Source organism: Mobula birostris, chromosome 14 (assembly GCF_030028105.1).
Source record: "Mobula birostris isolate sMobBir1 chromosome 14, sMobBir1.hap1, whole genome shotgun sequence".
Taxonomy (NCBI): Eukaryota; Metazoa; Chordata; class Chondrichthyes; order Myliobatiformes; family Myliobatidae; genus Mobula; species Mobula birostris.
The window spans coordinates 1,409,399-1,432,837 of record NC_092383.1 but is presented as its reverse complement, the minus strand read 5'-3'; the positions used below and the strand labels follow the sequence as shown (position 1 = coordinate 1,432,837).

The following is a 23,439-nucleotide window of genomic DNA, read 5'->3' as shown; positions in this document are numbered from 1 at the left end:
ATTTGTGTTGTTAGGTTGGACAGTTGAAGCGATTGCCAGCCTGTTTAAATCCCCCTCTTCCCCACTGTTAAATTTGTTTAAATCCCCCTCTCCCCCGCTGTTAAATTTGTTTAAATCCCCTCTTCCCCACTGTTAAATTTGTTTAAATCCCCCTCTCCCCCGCTGTTAAATTTGTTTAAATCCCCTCTTCCCCACTGTTAAATTTGTTTAAATCCCCTCTTCCCCACTGTTAAATTTGGCTAAATCCCCCTTTCTCTGATGTTAAATTGTTTAAATCCCCCCTCCCCGATGTTAAATTGTTTAAATCCCCCTCCCCGATGTTAAATTGTTTAAATCCCCCTCTCCCCGCTATTAAATTTGTTTAAATCCCCCTCTCTCCATGCTGTTAAATTTGTTTAAATCCCCCTCTCCCCCACTGTTTAAATAGTTTAAATCCTCCTCTTTCCCACCCCCAGCTGTTAAATTTATTTAATTTATTAAATCCCCCTCTTTTCCCTGCTGTTAAATTGTTTAAACCCCCTCTGCCCTGCTGTTAAATTTGTTTAAATCCCCCTCTCCCCGATGTTAAATTGTTTAAATTCCCGTCTCCCCCGCTGTTAAATTTGTTTAAATCCCCCTCTCCCCAATGTTGAATTGTTTAAATTCCCGTCTTCCCGCTGTTAAATTTGTTTAAATCCCCCTCTCCCCGATGTTAAATTGTTTAAATTCCCGTTTCCCCCACTGTTAAATTTGTTTAAATCCCCCTCTCCCCGATGTTAAATTGTTTAAATTCCCATCTCCCCCACTGTTAAATTGTTTAAATTCCCGTCTCCCCCGCTGTTAAATTTGTTTAAATCCCCCTCTCCCCGATGTTGTTAGTTTAAATCCCCCTCTCCTCTGCTGTTTAAATAGTTTAAATCCTCCTCTTCCCCATCCCCCAGATGTTAAATTTATTTAATTTGTTAAATCCCCCTCTTCCCCGCTGTTAAATTGTTTAAATCCCCCTCTCCCCCCCCCCCCCGCTGTTAAATGTCCTATTTCTCTGAAGCAGGACTCAGTGAAGCAGCAGATAACCCTTGCAGATTTCCAGGAGGCGCTGAAGGTCATATACCCTTCCTCTCTCCGGAGCAGTATCGGCCTGACTGATTTCAGACCTGTGCACTGGGACCAGATCGGAGGCCTGGATGAAGTCAAACTGAAACTGAGGCAGGTAATGACCAGCTGCATCACCCGTTGTAATCCCCCCCCTCTGTGTCAGTCACACACTGACCATTATGCCGTTCCTCTGGCAGAGCGTTGAGTGGCCTTTGAGATACCCGGAAGCCTTTGTGAGGATGGGGGTGAAGCCTTGTCGGGGTATCCTCCTGTATGGACCACCAGGCTGTGCGAAGACCACGTTGGTGAAGGCGTCTGCTTCCAGCTGCCGGTGCTCCTTGCTGTCGGTCAGCGGGGCGGAACTCTTCTCCCCCTTCGTGGGGGATTCCGAAAAGGCATTGGCTGAGGTGAGTATTTACCCTACAATCAGCTATAGACTCCTCAGGCAGTGAAAGGACCTGAGGACCAACATGGGGGGATGCTGTTCAGTCTGATCTCTGCTCCCCTACCAGTCTGGCCCAGCCTTGGGCTGAAGTACACGGTTATCAGTGAAACGAGGGGATAAAGCTTTACAGAAGGTAAGGGTGGGTTCTCTTAAGGACACAGGAGTGGATGTGAAGAGGATGTTTCCTATGGTGGAGGAGTCTAGGACCAGAGGGCACTGCCTCAGAACGGAGGGACATCCATTTAGAACAGAGATGAGGAGGAATTTCTTTAGCCAGAGGGTAGTGAATCTGTGGAATTCATTGCCACCAGTGGCTGTGGAGGCCAAGTCATTGGGTAGAGGTTTCCTAGAGTTGTTCATGAGGATTTAAACTAATTTGGCAGGGGGGATGGGAAACGGAGTGATAGTGCCGAGGATGAGGTAGTGATTTACAAACAGAGGCAATGTGTAGCTATACTCTGAGCAAGAAGTTGCTGATGATAGGGCAAAATTGCAGTCAACAGGATGAGTTGCAATGTAAAAGGCGAACAATTTTGAATAGGGTGAAGGTGTTATATTTAAATGTGCACAGTATGCAGTATAAGGTGATGAACTTGTAGCACAGTTACAGATTGGCAGGTATGATGTTGTGGGCATCACTGAATTATGGCTGAAAGAAGATTATAGCTGGGGGCTTAATGTCCAAGGATACATTGTATTGAAAGGGCAAGCAGGAAGGCAGAGGGGGTGGCATTGTTCTGTTGGTAAAAAATGAAATTAAATCATTAGAAAGAGGGGACATGGGGTCAAAAGGTGTAGGATTGTTGTGGGTAGAATTAAGGAACTGCAAGGGTTAAAAAGACCCTGATGGAATTTGTAAACAGACCCCCAAACAGTAGTAAGGATGTGGTCTACAAGTTACAATGGGAGATAGAAAATGCATGTCAAAAGGGCAATGTTATAACAGTCATGGGGGATTTCAATATGCAGCTAGATTGGGAAAATCAGGTTGGTGCTGGATTCCAAGAGAGGTAATTAGTAGAATAGCTGTGAGATGGCTCGTGGTTGAGGCCACTACGGGATCAGTTATTCTGGATTGGGTGTTGTGCAATGAATTGGAATTGATTAGAGAGCTTCAGGTAAAAGAATTCTTAGGGGCAATTGATCATAATATGATAGAATTCACACTGAAGTTTGAGGAGAAGCTAAAGTCAGATGTATCAGTACTACAGTGGAGTAAAGGGAATTACAGAGGCATGAGAGAGGATTTGGCCAAAGTTGATTGGAAAAGAACACTGGCAGGGATGATGGCTGGAATTTCTGGAAGTAATTCGGAAGGCACAGGATATATACATCCCAAAGAAGAAGAAGTATTCTAAAGGCTGATGTCACAATCATGGCTAATAAGAGAAGTTTAGCCAACATAAAAACCAAAGAGAGGGCATATAATAAATAAAAAATTTAGTGGGAAGGTAGAGGATTGGGAAGTTTTTAAAAACCAATGGAAGGCAACTAAAAAATCATTAAAAAGCAAAGGATGGAAAAGGAAAGTAAACTAGCCAAAATATTAAAGACAATGCCAAAAGTTTCTTCAGATATATATAGTGTAGAGAGGTGAGAGTAGATGTAGAACTGCTGAAAAATGATGCTGGTTGGGAGTGCAAGACATTGGCAGATGAATTGAGTAAGTATTTTGCTTCCGTCTTCACTGTGGAAGACACGAGCAGAATGCTGGAAGTTCTAGAACGTCAGGGCACAGAAGGGTGTGAAGTTGTCGTTACTAGGGAGAAGGTGCTTGGGAAACTGAAAGGCCTCAAGGTAGATATGTCACCTGGACCAGATAGACTATACACCAGAGTTCTTAAAAAGGTGGCTGAGGAGATTGTGGAGGCGTTAGTAATGATCTTTTAAGAGACACTAGATTCTGGAATGGTTTCCGAAGACTGGAAGATTACAAATGTCGCTCTACTCTTCAAGAAGGGAGATGCAGAAGAAAGGAACTTATAGGCCAGTTAGTCTGACCTCAGTGGTTGGGAAGATGTTGGAGTCAATTATTAAGGATGAGATCTCAGGGTACTTGGAGGCACTTGATAAAATAGGCCGTAGTCAGCATGGTTTCTAAAGGGAAAATCTTGCCTGACAAATCTTTTGGAATTCTCTGAAGACATAACAAGCAGGATTGATGATGGAGAATTGGCTGATGTTATGTACTTGGATTTTCACAAGGCCTTTGACGAGATGCCACACATGATATTAATGGAAAGATTCTAGTATGGATAAGGCAGTGGCCGATAGGCAGGAGGCAAAGAGTGGGAATAAAGGATGCCTTTTCTGGTTGACTGCTGGTGACTAGTGGTATTCCACAGGATTCTGTTTTGGGATCGATTCTTTTTACATTCTACGTCAATAACTTGGATGACGGAATTGATAGCTTTGTTGGAAACTGCGGACAATAGTAAGATAGGTGGAGGGGCAGGTAGTTTTGAGGAAGTAGAGAGGCTACAGAAGAACTTAGACAGATTAGGAGAATGGGCAAAGAAATGGCAGATGGAATACAGTGTCGGGAAGTGTATGGTCATGCACTTTGGTAGAAGAACTGAAAGCATAGACCATATTCTAAATAGAGAGAAAATTCGAAAATTTGAGATGCTAAGGGACTTGGTCCTTGTGCAGAATTCCCTAAAGGTTGAGTCCGTGATGAGGAAGGCAAATACAATGTTAGCATTCATTTCGAGAGGACTAGATTATAAAAGCAAGGATGTAATGTTGAGGCTTTATAAAGCACTGGTGAGGCCTCACTTGAGTATTGTGAGCAGTTTTGGGCCCCTTATCTTAGAAAGGATGTGCTGAAACTGGAGAGGGTTCAAAGGAGATTCATGAGAATGATTCCAGGATTGAACAGCTTGTCACATGAAGAGCGTTTGATGGCTCTTGGTCTGTATTCACTAGAGTTCAGAAGAATGAGTGGTGGCCTCATTGAAACTTATCAAATGGTGAAAGGCCTGATTGAGTGGAAATGGTTAGGATGTTTCCTATGGTGGGAGAGTCTAAGACCAGAGGACACAGCCTCAAAATAGAGGGGTGTCCTTTTAGAACAGAGGTGACGAAGAATTAGTTTAGTCAGAGAGTGGTGAATATGTGTGAATTCATTGCCACAGGTGGCTGTGGAGGCCAAATCTTTACATATATTTAAGGCAGAGGTTGATAGATTCTTGATTGGGCACGGCATGAAGGGATATGGGGAGAAGGCAGGAGATTGGGGCTGAGAGCCATGGTGAAATGGTGGAGCAGAACCCTGATGGGCCAAATGGCCTGATTTAGCTCTTATGTCTTATGGTCTTGAGCAGAGGTTGATAGATTCTTGGTTAGTCAGGGTGTCAAAAGTTACGGTGAATAGAGCGGAAAGGGATAATAAATCAGCCATGATGAAATGGTGGAGCAGACTAGATGGGCTGAATGGCCTAATCCTGCTCCTCTGTCTTCTGGGTTTATGGCTGAAGTGGTTTATAGAGGAAGTGAGGGAGGTCCCAAATGAGTCCTTCATATTGGCTCTCTCCAAGGAGAAGGACACATAGGATGAGAAGATCAAGGAGCGTCTCTTGATGTTTCTGGGCATGTTATGGGTGGAGTGGTGTTGGTTCTTATTAAGAATATTAGAATGACCTGTCTCCAGGGCTCACAGGGATTTGTCCCAGGTTAAGGAGAGAGGCAACAGCAGACTGTTGTAGACGTTGACAGAGATCTTTGTGTTCTCTCGAACCATGAAAACTGAAGAACAGCCAGTGTTGTTCATTTGTTTAAGAAGGGCACAGGGATAGTCAAGGAAATTATTGGGCAATGGGCCCTGCATCAGCGGTAGAGAAATTAGCAGAGAGGATTCTTGGAACGGGAGGCACTCATGGTTGGGAAAACATGGAATTACGGATAGTCAGCAAGAGTTGGGCAGCAAAATCCTGTTTACAGTGAGAAACGTAGAAAACCTACAGCACAATACAGGCCCTTTGGCCCACAATGCTGTGCCGAACATATACTTATTTTAGAAATTACCTAGGGTTACCCATAGCCCTCTATTTTTCTAAGCTCCATGTACCTGTCCAGGAGTCTCTTAAAAGACCCTATCGTATCCACCTCCACCACTGTCGCCGGAAGCCCATTCCATGCACTCACCACTCTGTGTTAAAAAAAAAAACAACTTACCCCCAACATCTCCTCTGTACCTACTTCCAAGCACCTTAAAACTATGCCCTCTCCTACTAGCCATTTCAGCCCTGGGAAAAAGCCTCTGGCTATCCACACAATCAGTGCCTCTCATCATCTTATACACCTCTATCAGGTCACCTCTCATCCTCCGTCGCTCCAAGGAGAGAAGGCCAAGTTCAACTAACCTATTCTCATAGGGCATGCTCCCCAATCCAGGCAACATCCTTGTAAATCTCCTCTGCACTCTTTCTATAGTTTCCACGTCCTTCCTGTAGTGAGGTGACCAGAATTGAGCACAGTACTCCAAGTAGGGTCTGACCAGGGTCCTATACAGCTGTAACATTACCCCTCAGCTCCTAACCTCAGTCCCACGATTGATGAAGGCCAATGCACCGTATGCTTTCTTAACCACACAGTCAACCTGCGCAGCAGCTTTGAGTGTCCTATGGGCTCAGACCCCAAGATCCCTCTGATCCTCCACACTGCCAAGTCTTACCATTAATACTATATTCTGCCATCATATTTGATCTACCAAAATGAACCACCTCACACTTATCTGGGTTGAACTCCATCTGCCACTTCTCAGCCCAGTTTTGCATCCTATCAATGTCCCGCTGTAATCTCTGACAGCCCTCCACACCATCCACAACACCCCCAACCTTCGTGTCATCGGCAGATTTATTAACCCATCTCTCCACTTCCTCATCCAGGTCATTTATAAAAATCACAAAGAGAAAGGGTCCCAGAACAGATCCCTGAGGCACACCACTGGTCACCGATCTCCATGCAGAATATGACCCATCTACAACCACTCTTTGCCTTCTGTGGGCAAGCCAGTTCTGGATCCACAAAGCAAGGTCCCCTTGGATCCCATGCCTCCTTACTTTCTCAATAAGCCTTGCATGGGGTACCTTATCAAATACCTTGCTGAAATCCATATACACTACATCTACTGCTCTTCCTTCATCAATGTGTTTAGTCACATCCTCAAAAAATTCAATCAGGCTCGTAAGGCACAACCTGCCCTTGACAAAGCCATGCTGACTATTCCTAATCATATTATGCCTCTCCAAATGTTCATAAATCCTGCCTCTCAGGATCTGCTCCATCAATTTACCAACCACTGAAGTAAAACTCACTGGTCTATAATTTCCTGGGCTATCTCTACTCCCTTTCTTGAATAAGGGAACAACATCTGCAACCCTCCAATCCTCCAGAACCTTTCCTGTCCTCATTGATGATGCAAAGATCATTGCCAGAGGCTCAGCAATCTCCTCCCTCGCCTCCCACAGTAGCCTGGGGCATATCTTATCTGGTCCTGGTGACTTATCCAACTTGATGCTTTCCAAAAGCTCCAGCACATCCTCTTCTTTTTTTTGGCTCATGCCTGCATGCGTGCGAGTCCGTACGTGTGCGTCTGCGCGTGCGTGCGTCCGTGATGATGGATTTTTTTTATGGCTTTTCCAAGGCGAGAGAGAGAGACTGCGTGGCGCACCACTCACACAGACATTTTTGCAGCACTTTCCCCCCGTTTTACGAGGGCGAGTTGCGTTCTCGACACTCAAACCGGCACAGATAGAAAGCGTACTCGGGCGGACCTGACTGGTTTTGAACCCGGGAACCTCCGCTCCCGGGTCCGTCGCTGATGTCGTTGCGCCGCCAGCCAGCCCTCACATATCCTCTTTCTTAACGCCTGTATGCTCAAGCTTTTCAGTCCGCTGTAAGAGAAGGAGGTAGGTTTGAAAAAATGTCTTTGTACTGACTGTGGTAGCTGCCTGCTTGGAGGTGCCGGGGGAGGCAGCAGCCAATGCAGTGCCAGTGTTCAGAAGCGTTTAGACAGGCACATGAACCATAGGGAGTGGAGGGCCAGAAACCATGTGCAGGCCGGTGGTTTTAGTTCGGCTGGTATTGGGTTCAGCACTCTCACAGTGGGCTGAAGGGCCTGTTCCTGTACTGATCTTCAAATAATCAGTACTTAGAACATGCTGGCTGTGATTCAGATGCACGAGGATTTGGGCATGCAGTATCCAGTTCCTTTCCCCCTTGGTGCTGCGAGTGTCCTCCCTGCCGGCCTGGGGCCCCGTTGCCTCTCTCCCCTCTCCCATTCTGAACTCCTCTCTGCTGGGTTTCCCTGCAGGTGTTCCGCCAGGCTCGAGCTGCGTCTCCCTCAATCCTGTTTCTCGATGAGATTGACTCGATAGTTGGGTCCCGGTCAGGTGATGCTGCCAGTGGCCACAGTGCTGGAGAGCGAGTCCTGTCTGTGCTTCTGAATGAGATGGACGGTATTGGACACCCACTGTCTGAGGGAAGAGGTACCAGGAGCATCCCGCCCGTTTGCAAAGCGGGTCAGGCTGAGGAGCATGCGAGGAAGGTGAGCTGCTAAAACGGCTCAACTTGTGTGTTGTCTGGGATGGGTGACTGGGGCGTGTGTGTGTTGTCTGGGATGGGTGAGTGGTGTGTGTGTTTGGGATGGGTGAGTGGTGTGTGTGTTGTCTGGGATGGGTGACTGGGATGTGTGTTGTCTGAGATGGGTGACTGGGGTGTGTGTGTGTTGTCTGGGATGGGTGACTGGGGTGTGTGTGTGTTGCATGGGATGGGTGACTGGGGCATGTGTGTGTTGTCTGGGATGGGTGAGTGGTGGGTGTGTGTTGTCTGCGATGGGTGAGTGGTGTGTGTGTTGTCTGGGATGGGTGACTGGGACGTGTGTTGTCTGAGATGGGTGAGTTGGGTGTGTGTGTTGTCTTGGATGGGTGAGTGGGGCGTGTGTGTGTTGTCTGGGATGGGTGACTGGGGCGTGTGTGTGTTGCATGGGATGGGTGACTGGGGCGTGCGTGTGTTGTCTGGGATGGGTGAGTGGTGTGTGTGTGTTGTCTGGGATGGGTGACTGGGGCGTGTGTTGACTGGGATGGGTGACTGGGGTGTGTGTTGTCTGGGATGGATGAATGGTGTGTGTGTTGTCTGGGATGGGTGACTGGGGCGTGAGTTGTCTGGGATGGGTGACTGGGGCGTGAGTTGTCTGGGATGGGTGACTGGGGCGTGAGTTGTCTGGGATGGGTGACTGGGGCGTGTGTTGTCTGGGATGGGTGAGTGGGACGTGTGTGTTGTCTGGGATGGGTGAGTGGTGTGTGTGTTGTCTGGGATGGGTGACTGGGGCGTGTGTTGTCTGGGATGGGTGACTGGGGCGTGTGTTGTCTGGGGTGGGTGACTGGGGCGTGTGTTGTCTGGGATGGGTGACTGGGGCGTGTGTTGTCTGGGATGGGTGACTGGGGCGTGTGTTGTCTGGGGTGGGTGACTGGGGCGTGTGTTGTCTGGGATGGGTGACTGGGGCGTGTGTTTGGGATGGGTGAGTGGTGTGTGTTGTCTGGGATGGATGACTGGGAAGTGTGTTGTCTGGGATGGGTGACTGGGGTGTGTGTTGTCTGGGATGGGTGACTGGGGTGTGTGTTGTCTGGGATGGGTGAGTGGGATGTGTGTGTTGTCTGGGATGGATGACTGGGAAGTGTGTGTCTTGTCTGGGATGGATGAGTGGGGTGTGTGTTGTTTGGTATGGGTGAGTGGGACGTGTGTTGTCTGGGATGGGTGACTGGGGTGTGTGTTGTCTGGGATGGGTGAGTGGGACGTGTGTGTTGTCTGGGATGGGTGACTGGGACGTGTGGTCTGGGATGGGTGAGTGGGGTGTGTGTTGTCTGGGATGGGTGACGGGCGTGTGTGTGTTGTCTGGGATGGGTGAGTGGGGTGTGTGTTGTCTGGGATGGGTGAGTGGGGTGTGTGTTGTCTGAGATGGGTGGGTGGCGTGTGTATTGTCTGGGATGGGTGAGTGGTGTGTGTGTTGTCTGGGATGTGTGAGTTGGACGTGTGTGTTTGGGATGGGTGAGTGGTATGTGTGTTGTCTTGGATGGGTGAGTGGGGCGTGTGTTGTCTGGGATGGGTGAGTGGGACGTGTGTTGTCTCGGATGGGTGAGTGGGACGTGTGTTGTCTGGGATGGGTGAGTGGGGTGTTTGGGATGGGTGAGTGGGACGTGTGTGTTGTCTGGGATGGGTGACGAGTGTGTGTGTTTGGGATGTGTGTGTGTTGTCTGGGATGGGTGAGTGGGGTGTTTGGGATGGGTGAGTGGGACGTGTGTGTTGTCTGGGATGGGTGACGAGTGTGTGTGTTTGGGATGTGTGTGTGTTGTCCGGGATGGGTGAATGGTGTGTGTGTTGTCTGGGATGGGTGAGTGGGACGTGTGTTGTCTGGGATGGGTGTGTGGGACGTGTGTTGTCTGGGATGGGTGACGGGCGTGTGTGTGTTGTCTGGGATGGGTGACTTGAGTGTGTGTGTTGTCTGGGATGGGTGACTGGGGTGTGTGTGTATTGTCTGGGTTGGGTGACTGGGACGTGTGTTGTCTGGAATGGGTGAGTGGGGTGTGTGTTGTCTGGTATGGGTGACTGGGGCGCGTGTTGTCTGGGATGGGTGAGTGGGGTGTGTGTTGTCTGGGATGGGTGAGTAGGGTGTGTGTTGTCTGGGATGGGTGAGTGGTGTGTGTGTTGTCTGGGATGTGTGAGTGGGACGTGTGTGTTTGGGATGGGTGAGTGGTATGTGTGTTGTCTGGGATGGGAGACTGGGGCGTGTGTGTGCTGTCTGGGATGGGTGAGTGGGGTGTGTGTTGTCTGGGATGGGTGAGTGTTGTGTGTGTTGTCTGGGATGGGTGACTGGGGTGTGTGTTGTCTGGGATGGGTGACTGGGGTGTGTGTTGTCTGGGATGGGTGACTGGGGCGTGTGTGTGTTGTCTGGGATGGGTGACTGGGGCGTGTGTGTGTTGTCTGGGATGGGTGACTGGGGCGTGTGTGTTGTCTGGGATGGGTGAGTGGGGTGTGTGTTGTCTGGGATGGGTGAGTGGTGTGTGTGTTGTCTGGGATGTGTGAGTGGGACGTGTGTGTTTGGGATGGGTGAGTGGTATGTGTGTTGTCTGGGATGGGTGACTGGGGCGTGTGTGTGCTGTCTGGGATGGGTGAGTGGGGTGTGTGTTGTCTGGGATGGGTGAGTGTTGTGTGTGTTGTCTGGGATGGGTGACTGGGGTGTGTGTTGTCTGGGATGGGTGACTGGGGCGTGTGTTGTCTGGGATGGGTGACTGGGGCGCGTGTGTTGTCTGGGATGGGTGAGTGGGGCGTGTGTGTTGTCTTGGATGGGTGAGTGGGGCGTGTGTGTGTTGTCTGGGATGGGTGACTGGGGCGTGTGTGTGTTGTCTGGGATGGGTGACTGGGGCGTGTGTGTGTTGTCTGGGATGGGTGACTGGGGCGTGTGTGTGTTGTCTGGGATGGGTGACTGGGGCGTGTGTGTGTTATCTGGGATGGGTGACTGGGGCGTGTGTGTGTTATCTGGGATGGGTGACTGCGGCGTGTGTGTGTTGACTGGGATGGGTGACTGCGGCGTGTGTGTGTTGACTGGGATGGGTGACTGGGGCGTGTTGTCTGGGATGGGTGAGTGGGACGTGTGCGTTGTCTGGGATGGGTGACTGGGGCGTGTGTGTTGTCTTGGATGGGTGACTGGGGCGTGTGTGTGTTATCTGGGATGGGTGACTGGGGCGTGTGTGTGTTGTCTGGGATGGGTGACTGGGGCGTGTGTGTGTTATCTGGGATGGGTGACTGCGGCGTGTGTGTGTTATCTGGGATGGTGACTGGGGCGTGTGTTGACTGGGATGGGTGACTGGGGCGTGTGTTGACTGGGATGGGTGACTGGGGCGTGTTGTCTGGGAAGGGTGACTGGGGCGTGTGTGTGTTGTCTGGGATGGGTGACTGGGGCGTGTGTGTTGTCTGGAATGGGTGAGTGGGACGTGTGTGTTGTCTGGGATGGGTGAGTGGGACGTGTGTGTTGTCTGGGATGGGTGACTGGGGCGTGTGTGTTGTCTGGGATGGGTATAAATTTTAATCCTGTTTATCATCAGATGAATAAAGTGTGTGACCCACCTGCACAAGCACTGGCCCTAAGTTGTCACGCAGTGTGGTGCTGGGAATTGATTCAGACTCCAGGAGAGGGGTTTCCATGCCGTGGACCCTTGCCATTAACTGGGGGGTCTGTGGTATCCAGGTTGGGAACCCCTTCTCTGGTCAAAGCAAACAAGATCAGGAAGTAGCTCGGGAACTAACATGTTGAGGGGCGGGCTCGTTGGGTATCAGAACACAGCAGAGGTCGTTCGGCACTCAACGCCTGTGTCTGTCTGTACTGCAGCCGTGTCACTCCTTTGTTTGTTTACTGACCTTTTAGGGGTGCAGGAATCCTGGCACAGTCGGTGTTCAGGGCTGTTGGACAGCTTCTCCCGGCCTTGAGGTGTAGCTGGGTGTAGCCACAGTACTGTGTGTTCCAGCAGATGAACCCAGTGAGGGTCAAATTTTATTTGGTACCTGCTGCCTTTCTTACTGGTCAAGGTTGTGGGCATGCGAGGTGCTCAGTGTGGCCTCGGTGAGAAACTGTAGCTCAGTGTCTGTGCCAAGGCTGCTGGGAATGTTGAAGGCAGTCGATGTCCTGCTGATTGGACGGCCTGCCTTGGCATGGACGGATTTGACCCATCTGTGTGTTCTTGCCCCTGAACATGGAAGTGCAGTAAGATTGGGGTTCAGTTCCTGCTGCTGTTTGCGAGGAGTTTGTACCTCCTCTCCGTGACCGCGTGGGGTTTTCTCTGGGTGATCTGGCTTCCTCACACATTCTGAAGATGTATGGGTTGGGGTTAGCAAGTTTTGTTTCCTCATGCATTCTGAAGACGTACGAGTTGGGGTTAGTAAGTTTTGCGCATGCTATGTTGGCTCTGCAAGCACAGTGATACTTGTGGCTGCACGATCTCACTGATTTGATTTGGTGGAAATGATACCATTTCACCATGTGTTTCAATGTACATATGAGAAATAAAGCTAATCTTTGAAGAACTCCTCTAGGCAGGTGGCGCGTGCTCCGTCATACTCCTGCCTTGTGCCTTGCAGGTGGTGCAGGACGTGAGTCGCTCACTGCAGGATACACGCTCTCTGAGCCACTCTGTACCACAGGTGTGATGTGTCTGATTGGACAGTTACTGCTGATTGTGGCTAGAGAGAGTGTGTTACGGGAGGTGGTCTGCAGGCACGGACTCTTCATCTGAGGCACTGTACAGGAAAATAAACCTGCGAGCTCCCCTCCTCTCACCTCCGTCAAAAGTTCAGAGTAAATTCATCATTAAACCACAGGTATGTCACCATACAGAATCCTGAGATTCCTCTTCTGTTGGCATTCACAGTAAATACAGACACGCAATAGAAATAACAAGAAGACAGACAAACAACTACTGTGCAAAAGACAACAGCACAAAAAGAGAGAATGTATAATAAATGTATCAGCAAAAATTTGAAGAACATGAGAGGAAGAGTCCTTGAAAGTGTTATGGGAACAGTTCAGTGCTGGCTTGAGTGAAGTTATCCACACTGGCTGAGGGGTAATAGGTAGGAGTGAAGTTATCCATTCTGGTCGAGGGGTAATAACAGGTGCAAGGAGTAAGGAGCTGAGGAGAGTTAAGCCGAGGACACTGCCTTGAGGAGCCCCCTGCACTGGTGTTTGGGTCCGTCAGTAACTGCAACCGACACACCCAAAATGCTGGTGGAACGCAGCAGTCCTGGCGAAGGGTCTCGGCCTGAAACGTTGACTGTACCTCTTCCTATAGATGCTGCCTGGCCTGCTGCGTTCACCAGCATTTTGTGTGTGTTGCTTGAATTTCCAGCATCTGCAGGTTTCCTCGTGCTTGAGCAACTAGAGCCATCTTCCTCTATGCTACAACCTCTGGAGGCTCTCCCTTTGTGTCCATGCCTTCCTGATGTCGAGACTCATTTCTGGAGCTCATCTATTGGGTGACATGGTAGTGTAGCGGTTGGCGTAATGCTTAATAGCGCCTGCAACCCCAGCTTCACTCCCACCACTGTCTGTAAGGATTTTGGACGTTCTGCCTGTGACTGCGTGCGTCTGCGTTGGGTTCTCCAGTTTCCTCCCACAGTCCAAACGTGTACGGGTAGTAGGTTACTCTGGTCACACGGCTATACCGGCTCGTCGAGCTGCAAGAACCAGTTCCTGTGCTGGATCTTAAACATAGAGGTGAGCTTTATTTATCACGTACAATGACACCTGGGAGGACACTGGATGCTGGGGTGGGGGCCTCTGTCGGTGCCAGGACGGTCTGAGGATGTGCTGGGCGAGGCTTGCAAGTTTCACCATGCCTGTGGACTATGGCAGAGTGTGCCCACGACTGACCCTCACCCATACATCTGTGGACTATGGCAGAGCGTGCCCACGACTGACCCTCACCCATACATCTGTGGACTATGGCAGAGCGTGCCCACGACTGACCCTCACCCATACATCTGTGGACTATGGCAGAGCGTGCCCACGACTGACCCTCACCCATACATCTGTGGACTATGGCAGAGCGTGCCCACGACTGACCCTCACCCATACATCTGTGGACTATGGCAGAGCGTGCCCACGACTGACCCTCACCCATACATCTGTGGAATACGAGAGGAAACCTGCATAGTCACAGTTAGAATGTACAAACGTCTTAGCGACTGTGGCGGAAATCAAACTCCTTGGTGGGCCAGTGATGAGGTTTAGAGGAGAGTGCTGCTGACAGATTCATACAGGCTATCAGTGGGGTGAGTCATTTGTAATCTGAGAGTATTGCCTGGAGAGGGACCCCTCGCTTTGTGGCTGAGCTGGAGTATCTGGGCTGCCTTGTCTTGTTTTCTGCAGGAACGGTATACCTGGCAATGTTTCCCGTTGGGTAGGTGCCAGGGCTATTGGACAGTGGCAGGTTGTCCGGAGGTGTGGCTAGTTCTGCAGCACCAAGCTCAGTGTCACAGTGTCTGATTTCACCGGGCCAGGACAGCTCCTGCTGCCAGTAGACGGGATTTATAATGGGTGTTGTAGACGATATAAAGATTGGTAGCATTGTGAATGATCTAGCAGATTGCATATAGATTGGGCCGAGAAATGACAGATGGCCAAATGAATGTCGCCGAGTGTGAGGTGTTGAGATCAAAGGAACAATATACTGTTAAACAACACACACAAAATGCTAGAGCAACTCAGCATCTATGGAAAGAAGTAAAGCAGGACACTCTAGGGGACTGGAAAGGAAGGGGGCAGACTCCAGAAGAAGGTGTTATACTATTGATATGTAGGGCAATCCATAGCCCCCTGTAAGTGGCCTACCTGCCAGCTAATAACCGTGCATCGCATGTTTGCCTTTATAAGTCAAGGAAATGAGTTTAGGAGTTGGGAAAGTTTTATAAAACTCTAGTTATACTGCTTCCATAAGACCATGAGACATATGAGCAGAATTAGGTCATTCTGACCATCATGGCTAATCCCAGATCCCATTCAACCCCATACCTCTGCCTTCTCGCCATAACCTTTGATGCCCTGGCTGATCAGAAAACGATCAACTTCCACCTTAAATATACCCACGGACCTCGACGCTACTGCAGTCTGTGGGAGAGCATTCCACAGATTCACTACTCTCTTGCTAAAAAAAATTCCTCCTTACCTCTGTTCTAATAGGTTGTCCCTCAAATCTGAGACTGTGCCCTCTAGTTCTACATCCCCCCACCATAGGAAGCATCCACTCCACATCAAACCTGATCTAGTCCTTTCAACATTCAGTAGGTTTCACTGAGATCCCCCCACATTCTTCTAAATTCCAGTGAGTACAGGCCTAAAGCTGCCAAACACTCCTCATATGTTAATGTTAATCCCGGAATCATCCTCGTGAACCTCCTCGGGACTCTCTCCAATGACAACACATCCTTTCTGAGATATGGGGCCCAAACCTGTTGACAATACTCCAAGTACAGCCTGACTAGTGTCTTATAAAGGCTCAGCATTATCTCCTTGTTTTTATATTCTATTCCCTTTGAAATAAATGCCAACATTGCATTTGCCGCTTTTACCACAGACTCAACCTGTAAATTAACCTTCTGGGCGTCTTGCATAATGACTCCTAAGTCCCTCTGCACCTCTGATGTTTGAACCTTCTCCCCATTTAGATAATAGTCCACACTATTGTTCCTTTTACCAAAATGCATTATCTTACATTTCCCAAAACTGTATTCCATCTGCCACTTTTTTGTCCATTTTTCCAATTTGTCTAAGTCCTGTTGCAATCGCATTGCTTCCTCAGCAGTACCTATCCCTCCACCTATCTTCGTATCATCTACAAACTTTGCCACAAAGCCATCAATTCCATTATCTCGATCATTGACAAACAATGTGAAAAGTAGCAGTCACAATACTGACCCCTGAGGAACACCACTAGTCACTGCAGCCAACCAGAAAAGGCCCCTTTTATTCCCATTCACTGCCTCCTGCCTGTCAGCTATTCCTTCAATCATGCCAGTATCTTTCCTGTAATGCCATAGAATTTTAGTCTCCAAGTCCCTCCAAACCTCTTCCTTAATAATAGACTCCAACACTTTCCCAACCACTGAGGTTAGGCTAACTGGTCTATAATTTCCTTTCTTTTGCCTCCTTCCCTTAAAGAGTGGAGTGCCATTTATAATCTTCCAGTTCTCAGGGACCATGTCAGAATCAAATGATTCTCGAAAGACCAATGCATTCAGTATCCCTTCAGCAACCTCTCTCAGGACTCTGGGATGTAGTCCATCTGGTTCAGGTAACTTATCCACAAGGAGATAAACCTTTGAGTTTGCCTAGTATTTTTTCCTTTGGAACAGCAATGGCACTCACTCCTGCTCCCTGACACTCACAGACCACTGGCACACTGCCAGTGTCTTCCACAGTGAAGACTGATACAAAGTACCCATTAAGTTCATCTGCCATATCTTTGTCCCCATTACTACCACACCAGAACCATTTTCCAGTGGTTCAATATCAACTCTCACCTCTCTTTTACTCTTTATATAACTGAAGAATTTTTTAGTATCCTGCTTTATATTATTGGCTAGTTTACCCTCATATTTCATCTTTTCCCTTCTTATAGCTTTTTTAGTTGCCTTTTGTTGGATTTTAAAAGCTTCCCAATCATCCAACTTCCCACTCACTTCTGCTACCTTATGTGCCCTTTCCCTGGCTTTTATGCAGTCCTTAACTTCTTTTATCAGCCATGGTTGCCTACCCCTGCCATTTGAGAACTTCTTCCTCTGTTGGACATGTCTATCCTGTGCCTTGTGAACTATTCCCAGCTATCTCTGCTCTGCCATCATCCCCGCCAGTATCCCTCTCCAATCCACCTGGCTAAGCTCCTCTCTCATGCCTCTGTAATTCCCTTTATTCCCTTTATTCTGCTTCTCCCTCTCAAACTGCAGTATGAATTCAATCATATTATCATCACTGCCTCCTCAGGGTTCCTTTACATTAAGCTTCTGGAATATTGCATAGAGTTCTGGTCATCCCATTGTAGAAAGGATGTGGAGGCTTTAAAGAGGGTGCCAAAGAGGATGACCAGGATGCTAGATGGATTAAAGGGCATGAGCTATAAGGAGACTTTAGACAAACTTGGGTTGTTTTCTCTGGAGTGGCAGAGATTGATCGGAGATCTCTTAGAGGTTTATGAGATTGAGAGGCATAGAAGTAGAGTAGACAGACAGTAAGTACCAGAGGACTTGCATTGAAGGTGAGGGTAAGTGTTTTTTTACTGAGGGGTGGGTTCCTGGAAAGTGCTGCCAGGGGTGGTGATGGGGGCAAATACAACAGGATGAGCAAGGAATGGAGGGCATGGACACTGTTGGTTGGAGGGATCAGGTTGGTATTTAATAGCTAGATTGGCACATCTTTGTGGGCCAAAGGACCTATGCACTGTCCTATTGTTGATAAACTAAAGGCTGATGTATACCTGTGCATACTAGCTTACGCTGTAGCCTACGCAAGTGGGCTACACCATTGTGAGCATTTATACTTGTGCGTTGGTGTGTCTGCGTTGCTCTGCCATTCACCGCCAAAACGCTAGTTGCTGGTGGGGTTTCTATGCCATTGTGTTGAGTTTCTTCATGTTGAAACTCAACATGAAGAAGCTCAAACTTCAAACAATGGCAACTGAAACTGAAGGAGGGTGAATTTTCTGTATGTACAGTGTAGTATCACTAAACAGAATCGTGAATTTTGAGCCAAAATCCATTTGTCGAAAAAAATTGGCACGTCATGCATGCGCACACACCTGCCCACGCAAGGCTTCATGGTCATGGTAGTCTTTCTTGGGGTAAACATAATTTCGGAGGTCTGTAAAGCTTTATGGAAAGCATTGCAGCCAGAGTTCCTTCCCTGCCCTTCAGTCGCCCAATGGGAAGCTATTTCAGCGTAGGAGGAGATGTGATGCTACCAAGTGGACCAATCACAGTTGCTGCGGTCTGCGTTGCCGTGACGCGTAGTTACATTTTGGGAGAGGTGCGTGTTAGGCTATGGCATAGGGTTTGCGTAGAGTACTGCATAGGGTTCGTGGCTATGCCGTACCTGCGGCGTCCATTTGACACACAAGTAGAAATCAGCCTTAAGACTCTGCAAATTCGTCTCACACAGGCTGTGAGTTATTGATTTCAGTCTAGACATCAGTCTCCTGATGATCAAGAGAAGCACTCTGCAAGGACAACTAAGGAGGATATTTGTCTTGACAAGATTCACTGCTAAAATTAGTGCCAAGGTCAGTGCCTGGCACCTCAGCCAGTTTAATAAAACAACTGACAAGCTGCTGAAGATGTCACATTTCAAGGTGAACTGGAACCAAAAACGACTTGGAGTGGGTTTGAAACGAGCCTGTTTCCTCCTTTCTGGTTTAACCTTTGCTTTAACACGTCGATTCCACTGCAGCTCAGTGGTTTCCTGAGGCACGTATCTCACGCAGGCAGCCTAGACCCGCACACAGAGCTTGTGTGATTGTGGTAAAACAACTTTACTCTGAATTCATCCTGGAAAATAGCAGACCATCGTATCACTTACCTCCTGATTCCTGACTGTCCCTGCTGTCTGGTTGCTGACCGTCACTGCTCTCGATGATAAGGCCTCCCAAGTTTCTTGAAGCTCCATGCCCTTTGTTCACCAATCATTTATTAGTACCTCAATCTCTGTTTTCTGTTGAAACAGGTGACCTCTTATTTCCACAGAAAATCCATCTGCCTTATCTGTTCCTGCTTGTGAAACCTTTTATATCCTGACAAAAGTTGAGAAGCAGGACAGCAAAGGTAGTAATCTCGGGATTACTGCCTGTGCCACGTGACAGTGAGTATAGGAATAGAGTGAGGTGGAGGATAAATGTGTGGCTGAGGGATTGGAGCAGGGGGCAGGGATTCAGATTTCTGGATCATTGAGACTTGAGACCTCTTTTGGGGCAGGTGTGACCTGTACAAAAAGGACGGGTTGCACTTGAATCCCAGGGGGACCAATATCCTGGCGGGGAGGTTTGCTAAGGCTACTGGGGAGAGTTTAAACTAGAATTGTTGGGGGGTGGGAACCGAACTGGAGAGACTGGGGAAGAGGCGGTTGGCTCACAAATTGAGAAAGCTTGGAGACAGTGTGTGAGGGAGGATAGGCCGGTGATAGAGAAGGGACGTGCTCAGACCGACGGTTTGAGGTGTGTCTATTTTAACGCAAGGAGTATTGTGAACAAAGCAGATGAGCTTAGAGCATGGATTAGTACTTGGAGCTATGATGTGGTGGCCATTACAGAGACTTGGATGGCTCGGGCACAGGAATGGTTACTTACAGTGCTGGGTTTTAGATGTTTCAGAAGGGACAGGGAGGGAGGCAAAAGAGGTGGGGGCGTGGTACTGTTGATCAGAGATAGTGTCACAGCTGCAGAAAAGGTGGATGCCATGGAGGGATTGTCTACAGAGTCTCTGTGGTTGGAGGTTAGGAACAGGAAGGGGTCAATAACTCTACTGGGTGTTTTTTATAGACCGCCCAATAGTAACAGGGATATCGAGGAGCAGATAGGGAAACAGATCCTGGAAAGGTGTAATAATAACAGAGTTGTTGTGGTGGGAGATTTAATTTCCCAAATATCGATTGGCATCTCCCAAGAGCAAGGGGTTTAGATGGGGTGGAGTTTGTTAGGTGTGTTCAGGAAGGTTTTTTGACACAATATGTAGATAAGCCTACAAGAGGAGAGACTGTACTTGATTTGGTATTGGGAAATGAACCTGGTCAGCTGTCAGATCTCTCAGTGGGAGAGCATTTTGGAGATAGTGATCATAATTCTATCTCCTTTACAATAGCATTGGAGAAACATAGGAACAGACAAGTCAGAAAAGCATTTAATTCGAGTAAGGGGAGTTACGAGGCTATCAGGCAGGAACTTGGAAGCTTAAATTGGGAACAGATGTTCTCAGGGAAAGGTACAGAAGAAATGTGGCAAATGTTCAGGAGATATTTGTGTGGAGTTCTGCATAGGTACGTTCCAATGAGGCTGGGAGGTTATGGGAGGCTACAGGAACTGTGATGTACAAAGGCTGTAGTAAATCTAGTCAGGAAGAAAAGAAAAGCTTACGAAAGGTTCAGAGAGCTAGGTAATGTTAGAGATCTAGAAGATTATAAAGCTAACAGGAAGGAGCTTAAGAAGGCCTTGGCAGGCAGGATTAAGGAAAACCCCAAAGCATTCTACAAGTATGTGAAGAGCAAGAGGATTAGAGCTGAAAGAATAGGACCTATCAAGTGTGACAGTGAGAAAGTGTGTATGGAACCAAAGGAAATAGCAGAGGTACTTAGTGAATACTGAAGTGAAGTATTCATTATGGAAAAGGATCTTGGTGATCGTAGTGATGACTTGCAGCGGACTGAAAAGCTTGAGCATGTAGATATTAAGCAAGAGGATGTGCTGGAGCTTTTGGAAAGCATCAAGTTGGTTAAGTCGCCGGGACCGGATGAGATGTACCCCAGGCTACTGTGGGAGGCGGGGGAGGAGATTGCTGAGCCTCTGGCGATGATCTTTGCATCATCAATGGGGACGGGAGAGGTTCCGGATGATTGGAGGGTTGCGGATGTTTTTCAAGAAGGTGAGTAGAGATAGCCCAGGAAATTATGGTCCAGTGAGTCTTACTTCAGTGGTTGGTAAGTTGATGGAGAAGATCCTAAGAGGCAAGATTTATGAATATTTGGAGAGGTATAATATGATTAGGAATAGTCAGCATGGCTTTGTCAAGGGCAGGTCGTGCCTTACGAGCTTGATTGCATTTTTTGAGGATGTGACTAAACACATTTATGAAGGAAGAGCAGTAGATGCAGTGTATATGGATTTCAGCAAGGCATTTGATAAGGTACCCCAAGCAAGGATTATTGTGAAAGTAAGGAGGCATTGGATCCAAGGGGACATTGCTTTGTGGATCCAGAACTGTCTTAGCCACAGAAGGCAAAGAGTGGTTGTAAACGGGTCATATTCTGCATGGAGATCGGTGCCTCAAGGATCTGTTCTGGGACCCTTACTCTTCGTTATTTTTATAAATGACCTGGATGAGGAAGTGGAGGGATGGGTTAGTAAGTTTGCTGATGACACAAAGGTTGGGGGTGTTGTGGATAGTGTGGAGGGCTGTCAGAGGTTACAATGGGACATTGATAGGATGCAAAACTGGGCTGAGAAGTGGCAGATGGAGTTCAACCCAGATAAGTGTGAGGTGGTTCATTTTGGTAGGTCAAATATGATGGCAGAATATAGAATTCTTGGCATTGTGGACGATCAGAGGGAACTTGGGGTCTGAGTCTATAGGACACTCAAAGCTGCTGTGCAGGTTGACTGTGGTTAAGAAGGCATACGGTGCATTGGCCTTCATCAATCGCGGAATTGAATTTAGGAGCTGAGAGGTACTGTTGCAGCTATATAGGACCCTGGTCAGACCCCACTTGGAGTACTGTGCTCAGTTCTGGTCGCCTCACTACAGGAAGGATATGGAGCCATAGAAAGGGTGCAGAGGAGATTTACAAGTACGTTGCCTGGATTGGGGAGCATGCCTTATGAAAACAGGTTGAGTGAACTTGGCCTTTTCTCCTTGGAGCGACGGAGAATGAGAGGTGACCTGATAGAGGTATATAAGATGATGAGAGGCATTGATCGTGTGGATAGTCAGAGGCTTTTCCCCAGGACTGAAATGGCTGCCACAAGAGGGCACAGGTTTAAGTGGCTTGGGAGTAGGTACAGAGATGTCAGAGGTATGTTTTTTACTCAGTGGTGAATGTGTGGAATGAGCTGCCGGCAACGGTGGTGGAGGCGGATACGATAAGGTCTTTTAAGAGACTTTTTGATAGGTACATGGAGCTTAGAAAAATAGAGGGCTATGGGTAAACCTAGTAATTTCTAAGGCAGGGACATGTTCGGCACAACTTTGTGGGTTAAAGGGCCTGTATTGTGCTGTAGGTTTTCTATGTTTCTAAAATATCTCCTTCCTAAACCCCGTCCTCCCCGCACCCCCAGCTGCCCCGAAACCCCGTGCTCCCCGCACCCCCCAGCCGCCCCTGAAACCCCGTGCTCCCCGCACCCCCCAGCTGCCCCTGAAACCCCGTGCTCCCCGCACCCGCCAGCTGCCCCTGAAACCCCGTCCTCCCCGCACCCGCCAGCTGCCCCTGAAACCCCGTCCTCCCCGCACCCGCCAGCTGCCCCTGAAACCCCGTCCTCCCCGCACCCGCCAGCTGCCCCTGAAACCCCGTCCTCCCCGCACCCGCCAGCTGCCCCTGAAACCCCGTCCTCCCCGCACCCGCCAGCTGCCCCTGAAACCCCGTCCTCCCCGCACCCGCCAGCTGCCCCTGAAACCCCGTGTTTCCTCCACAGCCACTACTGGTGCCTCTTGCATTTTCTCATTTCGTTCCCAGCTTCCAGCATCCAGTAATGTTTCACTTCCACTCCCCTCGTCACAAGCCACAGTGGCACACGGTTAAAGATTAAGGATAAGTTTTATTTGTCACATGTAAACAGAAACATGCTGTGATATACCTCAAACATCCAGCATTTGTACTGGGTGCAGCCTGCAAGTGTCTCCCTGCTTCCAGCGCCAACACAGCACACCCGATCTTACTAACCCCAACCCGTATGTCTTTGGAATGTGGGAGGATACACAGGGTCACAGGGAAAAAGAACAAATTGTAACATAATGCAGTTTTTCTAAATCATCACAGGAAACAGAGACAAAGACCCATAAGGACACAGGCAGAAACCTGCTGTCTCACGCATCACCACCCGACGGGCAGAAACCTGCTCCCTCACCCATCACCACCCGACGGGCAGAAACCTGCTCCCTCACCCATCACCACCCGACGGGCAGCAACCTGCTCCCTCACCCATCACCACCCGACGGGCAGAAACCTGCTCCCTCACCCCTCACCACCCGACGGGCAGAAACCTGCTCCCTCACCCATCACCACCCGACGGGCAGAAACCTGCTCCCTCACCCATCACCACCCGACGGGCAGCAACCTGCTCCCTCACCCATCACCACCCGACGGGCAGCAACCTGCTCCCTCACCCCTCACCACCCGACGGGCAGAAACCTGCTGTCTCACGCATCACCACCCGACGGGCAGACACCTGTCTCACCCATCATCACCCGACGGGCAGAAATTTGCTCCCTCACCACCCGACGGGCAGAAACCTGCTGTCTCAAGCCTCACCACCCGACGGGCAGAAACCTGCTCCCTCACCCATCACCACCCGACGAGCAGAAACCAGCAGTATCACCCCTCACCACCCGACAGGCAGAAACCTGCTCCCTCACCCATCACCACCCGACGGCCAGAAACCTGCTCCCTCACCCATCACCAC

At 49.0% G+C, this 23,439-nt stretch overlaps 1 protein-coding gene across 3 annotated transcripts in view; it reads left to right on the top strand.

Annotated features, from left to right (window-relative positions):
- Window positions 1–23,439, top strand: part of afg2b (AFG2 AAA ATPase homolog B) — a 54,700-nt gene that overhangs the window by 3,684 nt on the left and 27,577 nt on the right. Inside the window, exons 3-6 of one of the 3 annotated variants that reach the window (XR_011889031.1) lie at window positions 1,028–1,189; window positions 1,272–1,481; window positions 7,836–8,069; window positions 12,653–12,892. Coding sequence is in view for 2 of the 3 variants with exons in the window: in XM_072277941.1 (XP_072134042.1) it covers window positions 1,028–1,189; window positions 1,272–1,481; window positions 7,836–8,069 (606 nt within the window). In the remaining variant the exon portion in view is untranslated. The remainder of the gene's footprint in view (window positions 1–1,027; window positions 1,190–1,271; window positions 1,482–7,835; window positions 8,070–12,652; window positions 12,893–23,439) is intronic. The other 2 variants (XM_072277941.1, XM_072277943.1) reach the window with 2 other exon arrangements.